The following is a 20,208-nucleotide window of genomic DNA, read 5'->3' as shown; positions in this document are numbered from 1 at the left end:
CCCCCCCCGCTCTAAATCCATTCCCCCCAATAAGAGCTTGTGTGGGTGTCATAGAACAGCAGCACTTGTAGAGGTACATGATGGGTCACCCCAAAAAAACTGGTACTACTTTAAAATGTGGGTCCCGTTTGGGAATACTAGTTTTGACCCCACCAACTATTATCCTACTTCTGGTTCTAAATGATTACTTTTTGATGCGTGTACTGATATAATGAAGAGATAGCCTATCAAACGTAAGTGCAAAACATCAAATTATGACACCCCCCCCTTTTTTTGTTAGGTCAGGGGGGGCAAGCCCTCCTGAAACCCCTCTTGCTGCCCTGTCAAATAAAAAAAACAGTGAAATTTTACAGCCCATTTTGTAGGCTACTGGCTACTGATAAAACATCGATACCGAAAATTTAAATCAGTATCGATATCCAGTACTCTGTGTGGATGATGCCAAGTCTAAACAGACGGGACCTGCATTCTTAGGTAGTACCAAAGAACCTGCAATGGCCCTTCAGAAAAGTAAAAAAGCAAGCAAAAGTCCCAAATGGAAAGGAAAAAAAACACACCCCAAAACAAACAAGGAGCATAATAATGGCCTACATTTTTATAAAGTGTTTGATACAATATCAACATAAAATTGGAATGTGAATCCTCCATATAGTAATCTAGATAAATCTAGATCTAGTAGAACAAGTGAATAGGAATAGGCCTTGAATGATATCCGCATCCGAACAGGGCAGGGACTCAGCTGAGTCTAGATTAGATCTAATAATTTACGCACCTGATGAAACGCACTCTTACCAACATTAACATTACAATTACAGCACAACCTATAATAGGATTTGACACAGCAGAATTGGAATATGAATCCTCTAGTGATCTATATAAATCTAGATCTAGGAGAACAAGGGAGTAGGCCTTGAAAGAATCCACATCAGAACAATCGGTCTAATACTTGTGGGCCTAGCGATAGCATAAGGCGGGTCGCGGGTCGGATCATGGTTGTCGGATTTCAGACAACTGTCGGCAAACATGCAGGTCTGCAATAAGTACAGTACCAGTACAGTTTTCTGACTTGTGTTCACTATCAAGTTGTCTGTATGATATGGTATTGAGTACATCCCCCCCCCCCCCCCAATCCCGATGTAGTTAATTTAAAGAGATCTGCAAAAAGGACAGCCTTGAAAATTCCACCTTTAGCAACCTTGGATCAGAACATCTTTCAGGACTCAAACCAGCAGAGCATTGTAAAACCAAGTGCCATTCATACTTTGATCAGTTTCCTGAAGCAAAGCAAAAACAAAAAGACAACCCCCCCCCCCCCCCCCAAAAAAAAACAACAACAACCCAACAACAACAACCCAACAACTTCCATTTGACGAGTTATTTTAAAAAGACACATTATAGATGGATTACAAATACAGAAAACGACCATTTCTAACTGCTATTTGATAAATACATATATACTTAGAAAACAAAACGTTAAAATTAAGTAGACGACATAGAATATAATGATAATTATTCTGAGAAAGGGCAGCTTTGAACTACAAGACAAGAGCAGTTGAGTAAGGAAAAGTATGAAGGCACTCATTTCAAACACACTAACATTTCGACAAAACCTACCTACATCTTCAAGAACACAAACAACAGAGCTAACCACAAAACAGTCTCACAATATTAAAGAAAAACAATTTGAAGTTGACTTGTGGCATACAAAAGATGAGCTAGTGGCCTGTTCTAATGACAATTTCAACATTAGAAAGAGACTAGTGGACAAAAGTATTCAGAAAACAATTAGGTACGAACCTGCATGAAAAATCCAGCCACAAGTGCTTTCCTGATGTTGATGTAGTAGTCCCTTGACGTGAAGTCTGTGCTAGATCTTCGTAAGTTGAAACGATCCATGATGCGAGCCAGCTGCTGACGGACATTGTCTGCGCTCTTCAAAGAACGGAAGTTGACAAAATTGTCATAACACCACTGTGGATCCTCATGATCTGGAGGGGAAAATAAAAATAAATGGTACTTAAAAAGCGAAACACAAGTCAGTCTGTCAAAATAAATTAACATAAAGCATTTTCGAATAGAAAAGGCTGAACTTTTTACCAAGATGATGTGGGAGATTTTGCTCCCATGGTGAAAGCAACCAGACTTACTACACCAAGAACAAGCAGCCGCTGCCTCACAGAAAGATAAACATAAGTCTGTTAACAGCTTAGCATAAGGCTGGTTCATTCAATCACAGCCCAACTTAATGCCCTAACTGTGTCAGTTTAAGACAGCTTTCAATTTCATATACCCGTAAAACACTTGCCACATTCAGTAGGATCGATTATAAAATGTAAATATCCAATTACTATTATTGTATTTCAACCTCAATGTAGCTTACTTCAAACCCAAAAGCTAATACAAGGAAAGAGTCTTTACCACGAACAAATTTTAACAATATAATCTCAAAGAGCAAGCACTTACTTTGCTTAAAGGCATGGTAGACGTTGAGGAGGGTGAGGTGATCGCCATCAATGTGAGCGAACCTCATCTTCGACTCATCTGCTGCCTTTTTAGCCTCCACGGGTCGCACAAAGCACTGAGGGACTAAACACGAGAAGATGGCGGGACCACACGGCCCATCCAGCACCATTAGTTCACTAAAACAAAGCCAGTATGTTAGACAGTGCACAAGCCACTATGAATCAAGAGAAAAATTCATATAAAAATACATATACATCATGTACGGACATATAGGCCTACAACAAAGTATGCTTCAGAAACACAACACACTAGTCATTTATTTTGTTCAACCATATCTGCAGTATAATTTCCTCAGTTCAACAAAGCGGCTAGCGCACTGTCTTGATCACACATCTGTACATAGAATACCAAAAGCTTGTCAAAGATGCCAGTCAAAGAATTTCATTCTTTTTTAAGACCTTTTCTTAAGAACAGTAAAAGAGTCCCTATAAATGACCAAATTTCAAGTTGGGGTCAAATTTTATTTTTTTAAAAATTAATTAATTCATACCTGACAGCATGGCAGTGATTGATAGCACCTCATTGGAACAATTGTTGTCACAGCTGGCAATGACCATTTTAGCTAGCTGGGGGTCGAGAGGGAATTCTGCCATCATGGAGCCCAGCTCTGTGATTTCTCCATCATCATCTAGAGCAGCCAGGTAGTTCAGAAGCTCCAGGGCTCTCATCAGTGTCTCCGGAGCTAGAAAAAATGTGGGAACAAGAAAACACTTCTGTATGGGTTGACTTTGACAAGCTGGTTGTGACAATATCCCCAACAAAACAGATGTTTTCAACAACTGTAAACGATGTATGATATATGTTGGTAAAAAAACTTACACAAAATGTGGACAGAGTTGTGTTAAACTTTAAACCTTCAGTCCAACTCATCTTACTTGAATAAAGTCCTCATTAAATATCTCTCAAGATGAGAACAGGCTCCAATCTCTGTCCCACAACTACCACATATTTAACCAAATTTTCACTTCACCAGAATTCCACCAGAAACTTCTCCCCATGCACCTGTTGTGTGTGGCGTTGGTGGTTTAGTAGTTATGCTGCTGGGCATGCAACTGAAAGGCCGAGGCTCAAACCCCTTCAGAGGCCTGACAATGTGCCCATGGGAAAGGTACAATACACAAATTTTCCTCACTTCATTAAGGTAAGAAGGAGTACCCAGCTACTGACCACAAAAATCTTGTCAGTTTTTAAAATGTTTTTTGAGTGCATTATCGGTTACTTGCACTGCATGCTTACTGGGAAGCTGTGAATATTTCTGGGTGTTCCAGGGTCTGCTGAGGTAATAATATAAATTGTAAAGAGCATAGAGCATGCTGTTTCTATGATTATTATTATAAAACAATATGAGCAGTACCTCTCACCCTCCAAGACTAGAATCTGGAATTGAGAACACACTGCAAATGGGACATTACAGTTAGGTGAAGGATCCCCTGCTAAAACCACTAAATGGCATTGTCCTGCCAAGTGAAAGTACATTGTTGGGCCAACAATAAATACAAAAACATTCCCCATGTGTACTGTACATGGCAAATTCAGTCCATTATTTTAGCTGAAAAAGTAAGCAGAGTGCAATTTCTGTATAAAAAACCACTTTATTTATAAGTAGAAGCAATGAAGTCAATGACAATGGTTCCAATATTACAGGAAGTCAATAACTACTAAACAAACTCAAGCTCATACCTGGAGGATCCATAAAATCAAAGTGCACAAGATCGTCGATTCCCAGCTTTTTCAGTTGAAGCACAACAGTTCCCAAGTTGGACCTCAAGATCTCTGGGTAGGTATTCTCCTGCATCTCATGCTTGTAAGCCTTCTCTGTGTACAGTCTGAAGCACTTGCCTGGCCGCGTACGACCAGCACGACCCGCTCTCTGCTGAGCACTAGCTTTAGAAATGGCTGTCACCAACAGCGACTCCACTCGGATCCTTGGGTTATACACCTGTGGGGGTAAAAATTGATAGTGTGATCTTATAACATAGTTATGAGCCATGTGTAAAAAAAAGAGCAATAGCAGGAAAGCAGAAGCAATAAATCCTATTACTATCACTATCTGACCTGACTATGCATTCCAAGGTCTTTCGTTACACTCTAGTTTTTAATGTAATTATCACTCAATGCTCTAAATTCATATCAATGGTGCACCTTGTCATTTGGAAATTAATGCACTTGTGACGGTTCCCATGTATTTATAGTACAGGATGTGACCTCTTGCCTGATGGCCAGATCCCAAGAAGTATATGCAGGACAAGCATTATAAATCAACATTGTCATTGCTTTTCCTGTACACGCTATCGCAAGCCAAAAGCCAGTAGTTAGCTCTTTTTCTGAGCTATAACGAACCCGGAGAAGTCACCCATGAATTGTGAATATAGCTCTGTGAACTGGAGCAAATGCTATAAATGGATTATGTTAGCAGTGTTTCAAAGGATTAATAGTGATCTAGAAGGCTATGACTTAAGCAATGATATAATAGAAGCTGTCAGATCCATGAATAGGGGCTGTAATTCATATAACGAACAACTGGATGAAAGTAGGAAACAGAACAGCTTCTTCTTCAGTCTAATGTTTCTTGTTCAACAAACAGTAGCAATAAATCTTTTTCTTGCACAATATATTGTGTGGGTTTTAGACAGACATATTTAAAAGAAAATATGACACTATCGCGACTATGAAAAATATTTGTACTGGGACCCTGGTTTATGCTTTTACACCTCAATCAAATACTTAAGAAATAATTAGCTGCTTATATTATATGTCGTTTCTGTGTTACTCAGAAAATGTCCCATAACACACACAGAAGTAAAATGAGCTCCTGCTGCTGTTTTTGTCAGGTGGGGCAGTAATTTTCTGTAATACAGTTAAAATATTTCAACAGATGATAGTTGCGAGACTTCCTGACATTGCCGTTTCAAATTATTGATAAAATAAAAACTGTTACATCAGATTATATGCATTCTTTTTTTCTTTTGTGAGACCATTTTTTTCTTTCTTTTGTTGCAATTTTTCAATAAGATAACTTTCAACTATTCAATATGCCTCAAAATTGTGAAACAATTGTTTGGAAAAAAAAACAACAACCTCAAGCTCAAGTGAGATACGGCATGGTACCAAAATGACATCAGTCATTAGAATATAACTGACCATATCAGTGACTTTCTCAGTCCCATAGTGATGTGTTTCACTTTAACAGACAGAAAATAAACTATCGCATTTCCCCTTTACAGCATCTCCTAACAAAAGTTCAGGGATAAAATAACAGTGTTTTCACCTTTTGCTTGGCAAATCCTGGATCAATCACAAAGACAACACCATCAATAGTGAGTGAAGTTTCTGCTAAATTTGTCGACACCACCACTTTTCTTCCAATTGCTCCATTGGGCTTCTTGGGAGGTGGAGGCTCAAAAATCCTCTGTTGTAGATTTGGTGGCAGTGTAGAATACAATGGTATACATTTCAGATCTCCAACATCCTGTCCCATATTATCGACTTCTCTTTGAATCCTCTTGCATGCTTCATCAATTTCCTGGGGGGAAAAGCAGTAAAGGTATGGTTTTATCCAAATCTCACAGTGGCAGCTCGAAAACATTGAAAAAAGACGGAAAAGTGAACCCAGTTGTGTATCTATTCATTAACTACAAATGAAATTACTCAGTTTTATACCTGCAACCTGTAAATAGGGTACCTTTAACTTGCTTGTAACAACATACATGCCAAAAGTAGTTTCAAATGAAAGGTATTTAGACCATAAATGATAATGGTGAATTTTCTTTTTCAAAGACACATACCTATGCAATTCAAATTACTTAAAATTTTTTTTAAAAGTGCATCAATAGAGTTTACTCCAACAGAAAGCCAAACAAAAATATATCTCGTATATAATACAAGTTCATTAAGCAGTCTAAAATTGAAAATTTATAGAAAGTACTTAGAGTGAGAGGGTGTGGTGTTAGTGCGCTCGTCTCCGAAGCGGAAAGTCCGGACACAGATTTTCTTAGCCCCCTCCTGCCTAGCCAGCAGTAATGGGTACCTGACTTCGTGTTCAGGACGTAAAGGCGGCATGGAAAGGACCTGGCCACCCTACCCCAATAAGCAGAAGGCCGAGGAAGTTGTCTCACTAACAAGGCAATCCCTTATGTCCCAATTGGATGCCGGAACAACTTTACTTTACTTTTACTTACGGTGAATCGAGAAAAAAAAGTAAACGAGATAAAAGAGGTAGTATCACTAAATAAAAATAAACATGTAACAACTGATCTCACAATGAACAGGGTTCTGTTCACCTTATTTACATATTCAGAAGTAATAGTCCTTTCAAACGTAGCATTACCTCTTGACCAGTGAGAAAAAGAAGCATGTCTCCTTCCATCTCTTCACACATGTGAATCTGTATGACTGTTCTAATGGCTGCCTCCAGGTAGTCTCTCTCAGGCTCAGGTGTGTAGAAGATTTCCACAGGATGTGTCCTTCCAGGAACGCTCATCAGAGGAGCATTATCAAAATAGGTCTGGTTTAAGAAAGTAAATATTTCATTTTGAATTTTGAAATCAATTTGAATGCATAGATGAGAAAAATCCATAACAACCGATAAACAACTTTTAAAATCCAAGTCGCGCTATTGTCGAGAGTGCACACAACCTTTCCCTCACTGTCCTCACTGTGTCCCAAATAAAGTCAACTGGAGAGCCCCATGGTGAGTTGAAATTACGTCACGAGCACAGTCTCCAATATTATAATACAAATCTATTCCCTCTCCTTCATCATCCTAATCATTGCTTTTAAATTCCCTGTCATTACCTGAACCCTCCACAAAGCAGGACTCTTCTTTCTTGAGAAGCTGCATAAGCAGCAGCCTTTTGGGAGATGCCTTTTCGGAGAGAGGTGGATCAAAGCCAGAAACTACAATTTTTTTAAAATGCACAGTAAATTTTTAAAAATGCCTTTGATAAGTTATTGAACTCTGAGAAAATGATAGACATTGTGGATTTAATGTTTTCAAGAATTTCACATTTCCTTGCCAAAACATGAAATCCAAGACACCACTTGTTATAAGAACTCATGCTTGTAGGGTAAAAGATCAATTTACCTGAAATTTCCCTGCATCCAAAGTTGCACTCATGATGATTATCTTCAGATCAGACCTTTGCTTTGCTACCTCTTTGAGTAAACCCATGAGAATGTCTGTTGCAAGAGTACGTTCGTGAGCTTCGTCAAGCATGATTATCCCATAAGCTTCAAGCAGTGGATCTGACATGGCTTCTCGCAGCAACATACCATCTGTCATATACCTGAAAAGAATAAGATCACACTGATGGTATACAAAATGCTTGCCCTAGAAAAACATGTCCTTAACCATGCATCTTAACATATATGGCTCAACATGCAGATCACCAAGCACCCAAAAATGATATTTATAAACTTTATTCCAAACAGATACAGTGCTGAAATTGTTCTCAATAACATTACACTTTCAGTAAGGAGAAAATGAGAACAAACATGTACTAACAAATAATCACTGCTGGCATTAATGGAGTCACAAGCAGAAGCGCTGGATTTATACAATGTGGGCTAGCAGTACAAAGGTATGGTGAGTCAACTTTATCGATTGATACCAAAGCAGAGAAAAAGAAAGGAAAGAAGACTGGGATTCTCGCTGGAAAATATGTTCAAAGTGACCTTAACATATTTAGACAAAAATTCTAAATACATAACAGTAAAATTCTTCTCTGAGTGTCTTGGTTCACGGCTGAGAGCATAGATAAACAATGACATGCTTCCCCACTGACATACAACTTCTGTAGAACAACATTCCTAAATTTCCTTATTCAGTGACCCTTTAGAACCGTAGATTTATGCTCATACCACACCCCCTGCTGCAAAACTTAAATTCAGGGCTCCGCACTATTCTTGAAAATTAAGCAAGAATCAAGCTCTATTCCCTTCATGTCAAAACTTCTACTCCCGTATGTTCCAGTTTTCACACTCTGGTAAATTTATCCTACATTCTTACAGAAACATTTTCCTCTTTATTTTGAAATCTTGACAATTCAGGCTCATACTACCCTGTTCACTCACTTTAGTAAAGTTTTTTGGGATGTGCAGTCCTCAAACCTAATGCTGTAGCCGACTTCTTGACCAAGACTGACATCCATTTCTTCTGACACACGCTGTGCAACTGACATTGCCGCCACTCGCCTAGGCTGAGTACAAGCCACTCCTTTTTTGGGACTACGAGCTCTTACCCATTCCAGACACCACTGTGGAATCTGTAAGTGAAGAAAAGCACTTGTGAACACAACCTTGAATGAAAGGGTTACTCAAAAAATAATTTAATCTATTGGCCTTATTAAATAGCTAAGATTAAATTCACTTACCTAATCATATAACAACTGTTTAAAATTTTAAGCAATATTATTGGTCATAATCTATCCGTAATACCATCTGGATTGTAAGGCAGTAGAATTTTGAAATACGGTAACAATAACAATTATTTTTAAAAAAAGAAATGCCCTACATTTTCAGTTCAAATCAATTCATGTTTACATCTGAAAAAGATCTCATGTAAAAAGTAAAAATAATGTAAGATATGCCACCTGGGTTGTTTTTCCTGAGCCAGTTTCTCCGACCAGCACAATAGTCTGATGTTTGGTGACCATGTCCACGAATCGTTCTTTATATTCCCAAACAGGAAGCTGTGTGCGCTTTCTGTGAAGTTCATAGTATCTTGGAGTAAAGGGTAGTCCTGAAAACAAACAGTTCGTTCATGAGTTAACAGCAAAAGCAATGATGATAAGTACAGACTTTAACCAAATATATTTTTCAAACATTCAGAGTGCTTCCAATGACATTGCCAAAAAAGTTCGGGGGGTGTGTTGGTGTGTGTGTGTGTGTGTGTGTGTGTCTGGGGGGCTGCAATCACGAAGGTTTCTATACATTAACTTAGTATGCCGAGAGAATTATTGTAAATATCCAGAACTTATCCAAGGATCCTTTGCAAAGGAATCTCAGTACCCCTACTCTATTTCACTTTTTTATGGATGGAGGGGATAAAAATGGGGGAGCAAGTACAGAACAGTCAGAAAGTCTGGATTTCCATAAAAATACGGAAGATCAGAAGCACTGAACATTTGTTCCAGTCAAACAAAAAAAGGTTTTGGAGTATGTGAATGAAAAAAATGTAAAGCTGACAAACCAAAAAAGAAGCAATTGAAAAGCTCTCATCTAAGTATGAATTTGCCTCTGAAACTATTAATCTGGTAACATTTTAAAAAAGAATTACGTCTAGAAAAAAACAACAACTGAACTGCCCCGTCTGCCACCAAGCGGAGACTGAATTATCTATGCATGTACTATCATTATCAAGCTATGCCTACCTGTGAAAGGGTTCAACTGCAGTGTCGGGCGAGGTATATTGAACTGTTGAAAAATAGATTGAGGTTTCCCACTGTTTTCATCAACCTTGTCACCACTCGCATCTTCCTCTCTGAAAACAAAAGAAAAACCATTGGAGAAAAGGCACAAATATTGCATTTTAGTTTGAGACATAGAGTAGAACAAGTTGAGGGACTGACAAAGAAGAATATCTAGATCTTGATCTGAGTATCTGGTCAAAGACATAAGGGGTGGGGTGGGGGTATGTCAAAGCTAGTTTGGTCTCAAATACCTTTTTCCCCTGTTGGTAAAATATCATGATCTTGGCTTGTAAATACTGAAGACCACAACACACAGCCTTTTCAGCCTTTCTCAAACTGCTATTTATCAGGGAGAATACTCCATTACTCTCTGCTATGACCCCTGAGTTCCGAACTACTTGCTTTTAACCCTGGTATCCCGGGGGCCATATTTGTGCATACCAATAAGCATATTTTGACACCCTCGCTTGCCGACGGGTCCAAAATCAGCCCGGTACCAGCTTAGTTTGAGCACACCGAGCACCTTCGGGTCCCATATTTCTGCAGCCGAAGTGTGAGCATGTGTGTGACTGTGGCCTTCTTCTAGAACCGTCTGAGTTGTTCAAAACTTAGGCGTACCTCTCGTTTCAAACATGTAAATTGATAGCTCTAGATGTTTGTCCAATGAAATTTGAACACACTGACCCATTTACACATGAGGAACTCAAAAGAACAACCAGTGAACAAGACTTCCATTTTTCAATTTCATAACCTTTCAAATGAGCTTGATTTTACAATATGCTGCCGGACAAAAATAATCCAATTCAACGATTTTGAAAGCCAATGCACAGCAAGAGCGAAAAATTTTGAGTGCAAAACATTTGGAAATTGAGCTATCTTTCGAATCCCAGATCATGAAACAATAGCTTCTAAAAAAAAGGTTATTTCCAATGGGTGTAACCACTTGTAATGATAGTCAGCTTATGAGAGGTGGTTATTCATGAATGTATTTTTGCAATACATTATTATATGATACATAAAATGCTTTGTGTGCTACGAAAGACAGAGCGTTATTATTTTCTTTATCAATAAACACACCCCCACAGTACACACAGCAAAAACTCAAGCACCTCCCGCAGCATACTCTCTGACTGCTGAGTGACCTAGGCGCCTTGTGGGGAATGCTGGTCTAAAGACAAGTTAAGAGAGAAATTGCGTCATTTCACTAATTACTAATTTACTATAACTTTCTCACTAATTCGGGATAATCCGATTTTGGCCTCTATGATAAATATAACAGAGTGTGGGTTTTGGCTTCACTGACGATAACTTCTGGTTCTAAACGATTACTTTATGACACGCGTGCCGATATGATGTTTGAAGCTCAGCGAAACCCTCTATGTTTTTGTAAGCTCAGGGGGGAAAGCCCACTTTTTAAACCCCTGTAAAATAGGCCTATTATTGCTCCTTTTGTACTGAAAAAATAGACACGCATCTCTTGTTCTCTTTCGGATAAACACTGAAACCGAGTATTTGAGTTGATACCAAAATCCAGTAGGCTACCCTTGGGGCCAAAACTGGAGAATGCCACTAATAGTTCTTTTATTCAAATTCAAGTATGGTTGGGTTTTTTTCCAATTCATTACCCACTTGTTTATCTTTCATCTATGGAGGTTTTAGGAGGCCAGATCTAGAAATAGATTCTACAAGTCAGTGAATGGGAGTTCTCATCAGTGTCACTGTCACTTCACACTACTCACACAGATATGCCGGGAGGAGTTCTGCAGAGGGCTGACACTTACCATGACAAGGCAAGGTCCACTGAGCAAACTATAGGCCTACAAGAGTTAGGGTTAGGGCTAGGGTGAGGGTTGAGGTTTAGGTTAGGGTTACGGTATACCCCGCTCAAAATATCCCCTCTTAAAGTGTTGTTGGTCTGCAGACCCTCTGCGGAACTCCTTCCGATATGCCATGAGACATCACAGTCACAGTGCAGAAGTAGAAGTGAGTAAAATAATGTTCAGATTTGGTAAAGAGTTTTGACGGATACTAAGAATCACTCACAGATCTCGAATAAATCAAACGGAAAACAAATCTCTACGTGATTAGTGATTGTGATGAAACAAGGATCTAGATAAGAAGACCAAACCCAAACCTTGCCTGCCTTGGGAGGGAAGGACTTCTGTAAGGGGGGACCACTCCGACAAACACAATAAAGAAGAGGGACCTCACTTCCTTAGGCCAAACCCTACCCCTAGCTTAAACTCGAACCCTCTAGCCTCTATCTATTCCATTGAGGTTAATCGTTATCGAGTTACGGAGTTCCTCCCCAACCTTGAATCTAGTGTAGAATCTAGGTCTAAGCTACTACTCTGGACCTAACTAATCTAGATCTAGATCTAGATTAGATCTAGAAATCTACATCTAGATTCTAGATTTAGAGTAAAATTACCGGGTGATTTTACCGTAATTTGATGACTTGCAGTTGTCAGGTTTGATATCTTAGCTTGCCGTGCATCAAACGTAGAGATCTAGGCTCAAATAAGGGTGGGGGAGGGACTACCGAAAATGCACCGAATCTCTAGACTACTTGCAGAAACAGATGAATTCCTATCGATAATAGGTTACCATACTTCATGGCTTATATAAAATCTCTATCCCTGATCTTGAGACAACAGTTAATATTCGGAGAATGATTTCCTATCAGACGTTGAGGACAGACACTAGCTTTGTTCCTTGTAGACCAACCTGTTCTTTTTGTTGGTAGACATACTGTCACCAACGTCGATTCGTCGTTTTGACATTCTGTGACAAAATTGATAATTCGCTCTTCGAAAGCGAATGTAAACCGGAAGTCAAAATAACCAAGTCCCGTAATTTTGTGGGCCATGGAAGGAAGGGAGGAAAATCGTTTCAGTCCATTGACTTTTAGGCCTTGCTTGCTTAGGCCTAGCCTATTCAACCTCTTTGGCCTTTGAGCCAAGGCCTAGCAAGCCATGTTGTTGCTTGTCGCTGGTGGAGTGATGAAACCTCGTAACCCCAGAAAGGAAAATTTTACAGGAGAGACAAAAAACTGATTTAATCTTGAATAAAATGACCTATATGAACCAAAGTTGGTACAGATAGATAAAAACATGTTAGAAACGTGGTTAGTACATAAAAATAACTTTTCTATTGTTTATGTGGTTACGCTGTGGGATGCGAGGTTTCATTACACCATTTTCGTCGTGATGAAACCACGTAGTCAGCCGGCGGGAGGGTTGCGAGGTTTCATCAGGACAGAGTTTGAGGGTTGCGAGTTTTCTCGCTGCTCATTTTGGTTGCAGTATGCGTCTGTTTTTTGAAACGCCACAAAGTGATAAAGATGTTTACTCGAAACCAATTGGTTTAGAGTTCAATTCCCGGCCAACTGAAGTCAAATAAATGTGTGTTACCTGCAGAATTTATGTTTGAATCCTCAAACGGATTGCTATTAATGCAATTTGTTTCACTATAATTTGCCAAGATTAGATCTGGTTATTTCCAGTTTTACTAAAATGCACAAATTCAAAATAAATCTCTGCAATACAGTCTCTGTTTGCACTACAGATTGTTTTAATAAGAGATGTTGAATCATAATGAACAACCATTAATGTTAATGGTATAAATTGTCATGAAGTGACGATGCATATTGGCAATAACAGATTTAAGCACCTGTAGGTGATTGTACTTTAACGTTTTGTGTAGAGTGGTGAGGTAGGATGGACTTTATGTTTATGTGTCCTTCGGAACGGCAGCCCATTCATATTTGAGGTGCATCTTGAACTGGATGTTCATGTCTGGGATGTACTTCAAACACCTGACAATAGGATCACCGGTTTTTCTACCTAGTTTTATAGGCTTGTCGTAGCTTCCACACTTAGAATATTCCTTGAAGAATGTGTGATCCGAATATTTTTTTGGATAAGTTTCTTGTTTTGCTCTTGCCATCATGAAGAAATGAAGGTAGTCTTGAAGGACCTCGATGCGTGTTTTTCGAAGCGATCTCTTAATAGTTAAGTTCACACTGTTAATTTCCATTTGTGTTTGTCATTTAATATAATGTTTTTGTTCAATTGTGCTTCCATGTGTTGTTGAAAACAGGCTGAGAGAAACATTTTCTAGTGTGGCATTTCTGTATTGGTAACCACAGTTTTCGCTGTCGATAATGGTTTTCTGGAAGTCCAGCTTTTTCTTCAGGAAATCCAACAGACATGAAGCTAACTCATTTGCCATAAGTCCCCCTTCTGCTTCATGACACACGTAAAAAAGTAGTCTGACGTGTTGCAGCATCCGATAGCGTAAAGTTATGAAAAGCGAGTTTTGTTTTGTAATGTAAGACTGATGCTGAAGATCCATTGAAAATACGGCCATTTTAGGTTCATCACTGGCTAGGGATTTGATGGATTCAGATTTATCTCGTTCCTTTTCTTTGCACTCTGCCTCCTTTTCTAGAATGTGAGCATTCCAAAGATCCTCCAGCACATTGTCAACTTCACGACTGATGCAAAGGTCGCACATAATATATATCTTTGACATGAACAGCGACAGGTGATTCTGCTTAAATGCTTCATCGAGGCGGGTCTGTTGAGAGACCGCCTCCCGTGGTCTTGGCAGACTTGTGCATATACTTTGTAGATATCTGAGTTGCTTTGATAATTATTGGTTCTAAATGTTTCTTACAAATCATTCATCCAACCCAGTTCAATTCAGGAACACCTTTTAACACACTGGCACTTTATGGTCACCTTTTAGAAGTGTTTATTGAAGGTATTCCCTATCTGTTTAGTCTCTGAATACCTCCTCCGAGGTCCACTAGTCAGTCATCCCATGAAAGGGTCCACACTAAATCAAAATTAGAATGTCTATCAACTTCAGAGAGCCTTTTACATTTCAAAGTCCAGCTCTTGCAACCACAGTTTGGTTTCAATAACTTAGCTGGGATTTTCATTGAACCTTTACGTATTCCGATCCTGTCCTGATCCACGGATAGCTTTTCGCTTATTTGTTGCCACTCCTAAAAACCCTTTCTTTTCCTCTGTGGAGCATCATTTATGCTGGCATCACAAATGGGCTGTGTCTGGGGATCAGGCTCCAGGAAAAGTGGCTAAGGTGCCTGAATTTGGTCTACAGATCGTGTTGCTGTGACCTCGAAGGTAATAATTCAGCATCTGACTTACAGTTGCCTAGTGAAACGTCAGTATGGTTTGGGGTATGATTCCAGGCGACACCGGTGTTGGTGCAGACTCAGTCTGGGATGAAGCTGATACTTCCTTATCTCCACATATCAGGGACAGCCCTGGAAAGGACTGCGACCTGGTGGGTGGGGTCAATTCATGGAACGTGGTCTGCCCAGCCCTTGTAGGGTATAAAGATCTAGGTGATGAGCACAGTTAGAAGGAGATATTCAATACAGATTCGGAAATGTCCGTATTACATGTACTTGTGTTGTTGAGGCACAAATTTGTCACAATGTCCTCTAAAGACTTCAGAGTCATCAAGACCATGGTTATGTTCAGTACTATTCGGTCTCAACCACAACTGGAGGAGTCGACTACACAGCGGGTTCATAGTCTGAGACTCCCTCGGGGCGGTGTCACTGACAGAAATGTCTTTAGGCCATTACCAAAGGGGAGGGGGAGACATTTCTCGTTCTAGTGCACAGTATAATTGTAAATGGACTGATCTAACAATGTCATGCTCATAAATGTGCCTGAACTACAACAGGGAACTGCTGCTTTTTCTGTCCTAATCCTTACTATCGTCATTTTCTTCTACTTCTTCTGTATGTTTGTCACACTCTTGTGACCCGCTATTTCCGGGGTGCCTTGATAGTCGAAGCAGACTTTGTGCTGCTGAAGCTAGAGAGGCGAGCAGAGTAAGTCTGATTCCCTGTAAGGACTTCTCTGTTGACATTCAACCCTTGGCGCTCGTATGACCGTATGCAGTTGCGGGCGCCGTAAAACCTGTACTAAAACTAAAAATAGTCTGAGAAGATGCGACAGCTTACCCTCTCTTTGATAAACAGAATGGCCTGTTGACATCAGGAGAGTGCACAGATCTGTCACCTAGTCTTGGTAAGGACTACCGTCACCTGTCATTTCAAGGTGTGACTGTTGCCTTAACTTAAATTCTAACTACGTTTGTGCTCGATGAGAACATCTTGATTACCAGCACGTTAGTCATCCTAATGAATGGATTTTTAATATATTTACACAATGTAAGTACTTCACTTATGACCATATTTGAACTTCTGAACTGACTGAAATAAAGTGAATGAATTAAAGAATGAATGAATGTAAGGATGAATGAATGAATGAAATATTTCTTTATTCCGTCAGATACACTAAATGCACCAGACAATGTCAGTTATGGGTGCTTCAATTAAGCTAGTTCATATAGAAGGCTTATCCAGAAACTCGTATAAGCACGCCGCTCTTTCAAACCGGGAGTGATGAAACCACGCAAAAGCAGATCGGCGCACGGGATGAGGGTTGCGAGGTTCCATCACGCCAGGATATCATGGGGGCAAACATACGAGGTTTTTTTATTAAGTTTTTTTTTCATACTTTCTCGTACTAATTTAACCTTGTACTTTTGACACATTGTGAAGAAGGACTGGGAGAAGACATTAAGCCAAAAAAACGAATTTCGAAAAAATTGAGGGTTACGAGGTTTCATCACTCCACCAGCGTTGTACTGGAGTAGGCCTAGCCAAAGCCAAGGCTAGTTTATACAAGTCTGTTGATAGGCTGCAACGGGGCTGGATTTAGCATGTGTGAACTGAAAGCCTAGTCTAGGCCTGGGGCCGCTTGGAAGTTGGAAGGGAGACCCCCTTTCCAACTTCCCCTATTGCGTACTGCTTACTCACGGTACACCACAATAGACTAGTAACATGTATACACTACAATAATAATAACAACTAAGACTCTTTTAGTTTGGAAATACTGGACGCCGGACGGGGACTGGATCTATTTGTCATCTCTCTCATATCCCTTCCTCCACACATCTCCGTGTTTCCCTTGGCCTACCCCTGCCTCGTGCTCCATGTGGGTTCCACTGACAGCGACTGTCTTGTGATGTTTCCACTGGGTTTTCTAAAGGTGTGTCCCAATGTCCCATCCATTGCCATTTTCTTAGTCCTATTTCTACTTATATATCCTTTTTTCCTGTCCTTTCCCACAGCTCGTTGTAATCTTATACCCAGAGCTGTTATAAAAGTAATTTTAAAAAGGTACTTAAGTACAAATTTAAGTACAATCTAAAATATGTACTTAAGTACAGTAAAAGTACTTTCCTGTAAAATTTACTTGAGTGCAAGTACTTAAAAAAAAAGTACTTATGAGTACATTTTAAGTACTTTAGCATATATGCTAAAACACTTCAGTGCTAATGCAAAATATATTGAATAACATATATCCAGTATATTTGACAAAGTAGGCCATTTATTACTAAAAAGGTAAACAGTATACAAAGCATTTGAATACGCACTGAACGTAGGTGGAAATGGTCCGTTTAATTGAAAAAAAAACCCAACCCCAAACAGACGCAACTAAGTGATATTATGAATAGAACTTGTTTGAGCAAAACAATATGATCAAATATGTAAGTCAGTCCAAGAGGTCAGAAAGTTCTTCAGGGAAAGTATCCAAATTGGAAAATGTATAGACAAAGTTGCTCTTAAGAAAACATAAAATTGATGAAAATGGCCAGCAAAAAAAATGGAGAAGTGCTTTGAATTCTTCATTAACAAATCCTCAAGAAATAGATGTAGCCTTCAGAAAAAACCACAAACAAAAAAGTTTAAAAGAAATTTAAGTAACCTAAAAAAATTGTTAGATATACATTTAGAAATCAGTTTCAGTTTCAATTGATTATAGTGGTAAGACAGATTTTGGTCACACTGTGTAGTTCACGGCGCCCGCGGCAAACCAAAATACATGTACATCGTACATGTAAAGGTAGTTTCCTAGAGTCAAGTAAGTGTAGGGTACCCAAAGATTCTCTACTACAGTACCGTAGTCTTCCGTCTAAGATCCCAGTGTTCAGGAGCAAGGGAAATACAGAATCTTAACCGACGAAGCCAAGGAAGAATCAACAGTCACCCATGAACTGACGTGACTCACCTCTGGATGGGTTTATGACAATATGGCGAGCAAAGAGTGGTCAACCTTAATGACCAAACACAGTGGCATGCCATACACTCATTGATTGCCTGTCGTGAGTCTCGAGATCTTTATCTGCGTTTATCCAGTTGCCCCCCTCCCCCACCTGTCCAAAATGTTAGGCCTTCCATCTCTGATTGAGTCCCCCCCCCCCCGCCTTCGTCGTTATGCACCATTACGTTGTGACCCCCACCAATTAAAATTCAGGCTGTCTCGCAAATTCGGGAATAGAGAAAAACTGCCTTCACTGCCTGCGATGGTCAGAGAAGAGTTCACACTTCGATGTGACCCTGCCCGGAGCGAACTTGTAGGCCCTACCCACTCAGCGAGTGATTTAAGTTTAGGTGGCGAGGTGGCGGGTGTGATGTTTGGGGAAAAGAAACGCATCGGTCAGTTCACACCTCGGTGTGATCCCGTCTGGGGCAAACATTGTACCGTTCCATGGAGTTTTACAACGCTTGTGATCGATCACATTCACGAGAGTGGCTGATCTTTGACGCGACGGGCGTTCTTCGATCTCAACTTTTAACTCTTGGTTGATCGGCTGTGCCCGCCCGGGTGTATATTCCGTTAATTATGCTCAGAAATGCCGACACTTACTCTTTCATTAAGCTTCAAAAGTACTCAAAATGTACTTAAAAATACTCAAAATACTTTCATAAAAACGTATCGGAGTAGAGTAAAAGTACTGGTTTTCAAAAATGTACCGGAGTACAGTAAAACTACCGAAAATTGTAACGTAAGTACAAGTACTCCGTTACAACCAGCTCTGCTTATACCCAACATTTTCCTTTTCTATAGCTCCCTGTGTTGTCCTCAATTTCTTTATATGTCTGGTAACTGGCCAGGTTTGATACGCATAGCTTTTTACAGGGACAAAGCACAGATAAAAACTTGTCTTTTTAGTGATATCGACCAGTTCTGATCTGTAAATATTTCTCTTTATGTTCCAAAGTAACCCTACGCCGCATAATGTATCCTGCTCTCACCAGTTTTTCATTTGTCCTCCATACTTGTTTGACCCAAGCTAAGTAGGCCTACATGTACATTCTGTCACCTTTTCATTTTTATTGTTCTCTTAGTTTCAATATATTACGTTTTTGGACACTTGCGACTCAGTAAGGTCATAAGTGCCAAAGGTTAGAGGTTTACAAGAGAGTAATAGACACAAAAAAGGAGGAGAGGTAAGTAAGGACGCTAGATGTTTGATAAGAAAGAAGGAGCAAACCACACCACCAGAGCACCCGCATATCACCCACTATTGTTTTCTATAGCTACCGTGTCGTCACTAGTGTTGTTCGCCATGCATTTGTTTTGTTTTTTTGTGTGTGATATTTGTAGTGAATTTTAAGTTCAACTTTGTAGCTCTGCTTGTTTATGATGTTGAGGTTAACTTCCATTTGTTGTTCACTTTCAGAGCTAAGTGTTACACCGTCCGTGAATCTAAGGTCTCTCGCATGTGTTTTCCATCTATATAAACATTCTTTTATTTAACGACGCTGTTTTGACAATTTCTTCGATTACTGCTGTGAAATGTTTGGATTAAGTTGAATCGTCTCATCTCACTCCCCTTTCTGACACTTTGTTATCAATATGGATATAGATCTAGACTGATGACACTTGATTTACATGTAGACTATTAATTATGAATTATATGTTTGGATGCATGTCTAGTTTATATTTATTTTTCTGAGAACTTAAAACATTACCAAATTTTCGATGAAATCAAAGACTTTGTATTCTATAGAAGCAATAAAACAAAAATAAATTCTAGCCTGGGCACTGTCATGGTCACCGCTCTTTGCTCTTTGTGAAAACTATACTGCACTGATACACGCCATGCACGCGCAAATGAAAGGTATAGCTTTAGTCGAGTCCGCGAGCAACCTTTCCCTCCTTGCCTTTCATTTGGTTCCAAATAGAGTCAAAGTCAAAGGGTGTGCGCTCCATGGGAAACCAGATTAACGGCAGAATGCGTAGTCTTGGCTATTGTAAGATAAATGTATAGTTCTCACTCATTCACAATCACGGAAACGACCGTCGTATTGAATTATTAACACAAAACTAATGATAATGATAATAATATAAATAGTAATAATAATAGTAGTCTAATA

At 39.5% G+C, this 20,208-nt stretch overlaps 1 protein-coding gene across 1 annotated transcript in view; it reads right to left on the bottom strand.

Annotated features, from left to right (window-relative positions):
- Positions 1–12,775, bottom strand: part of LOC101860724 (putative pre-mRNA-splicing factor ATP-dependent RNA helicase PRP1) — an 18,278-nt gene extending 5,503 nt beyond the window's left edge. The window contains exons 1-11 of the mRNA XM_005092144.3: positions 12,660–12,775; positions 9,894–10,003; positions 9,114–9,262; positions 8,596–8,786; positions 7,607–7,808; positions 6,851–7,027; positions 5,792–6,046; positions 4,204–4,462; positions 3,014–3,205; positions 2,464–2,586; positions 1,798–1,988 (exon numbers count right to left, since the gene is read on the bottom strand). Of these exons, the coding sequence (XP_005092201.1) occupies positions 1,798–1,988; positions 2,464–2,586; positions 3,014–3,205; positions 4,204–4,462; positions 5,792–6,046; positions 6,851–7,027; positions 7,607–7,808; positions 8,596–8,786; positions 9,114–9,262; positions 9,894–10,003; positions 12,660–12,715 (1,905 nt within the window). The 5' untranslated portion in view covers positions 12,716–12,775. The remainder of the gene's footprint in view (positions 1–1,797; positions 1,989–2,463; positions 2,587–3,013; positions 3,206–4,203; positions 4,463–5,791; positions 6,047–6,850; positions 7,028–7,606; positions 7,809–8,595; positions 8,787–9,113; positions 9,263–9,893; positions 10,004–12,659) is intronic.
- Positions 12,776–20,208: the final 7,433 nt, after the last annotated feature.

Source organism: Aplysia californica, unplaced genomic scaffold (genome assembly GCF_000002075.1).
Source record: "Aplysia californica isolate F4 #8 unplaced genomic scaffold, AplCal3.0 scaffold00041, whole genome shotgun sequence".
Lineage (NCBI taxonomy): Eukaryota > Metazoa > Mollusca > Gastropoda > Aplysiida > Aplysiidae > Aplysia > Aplysia californica.
This window is presented reverse-complemented; position numbering and strand designations above follow the sequence as displayed.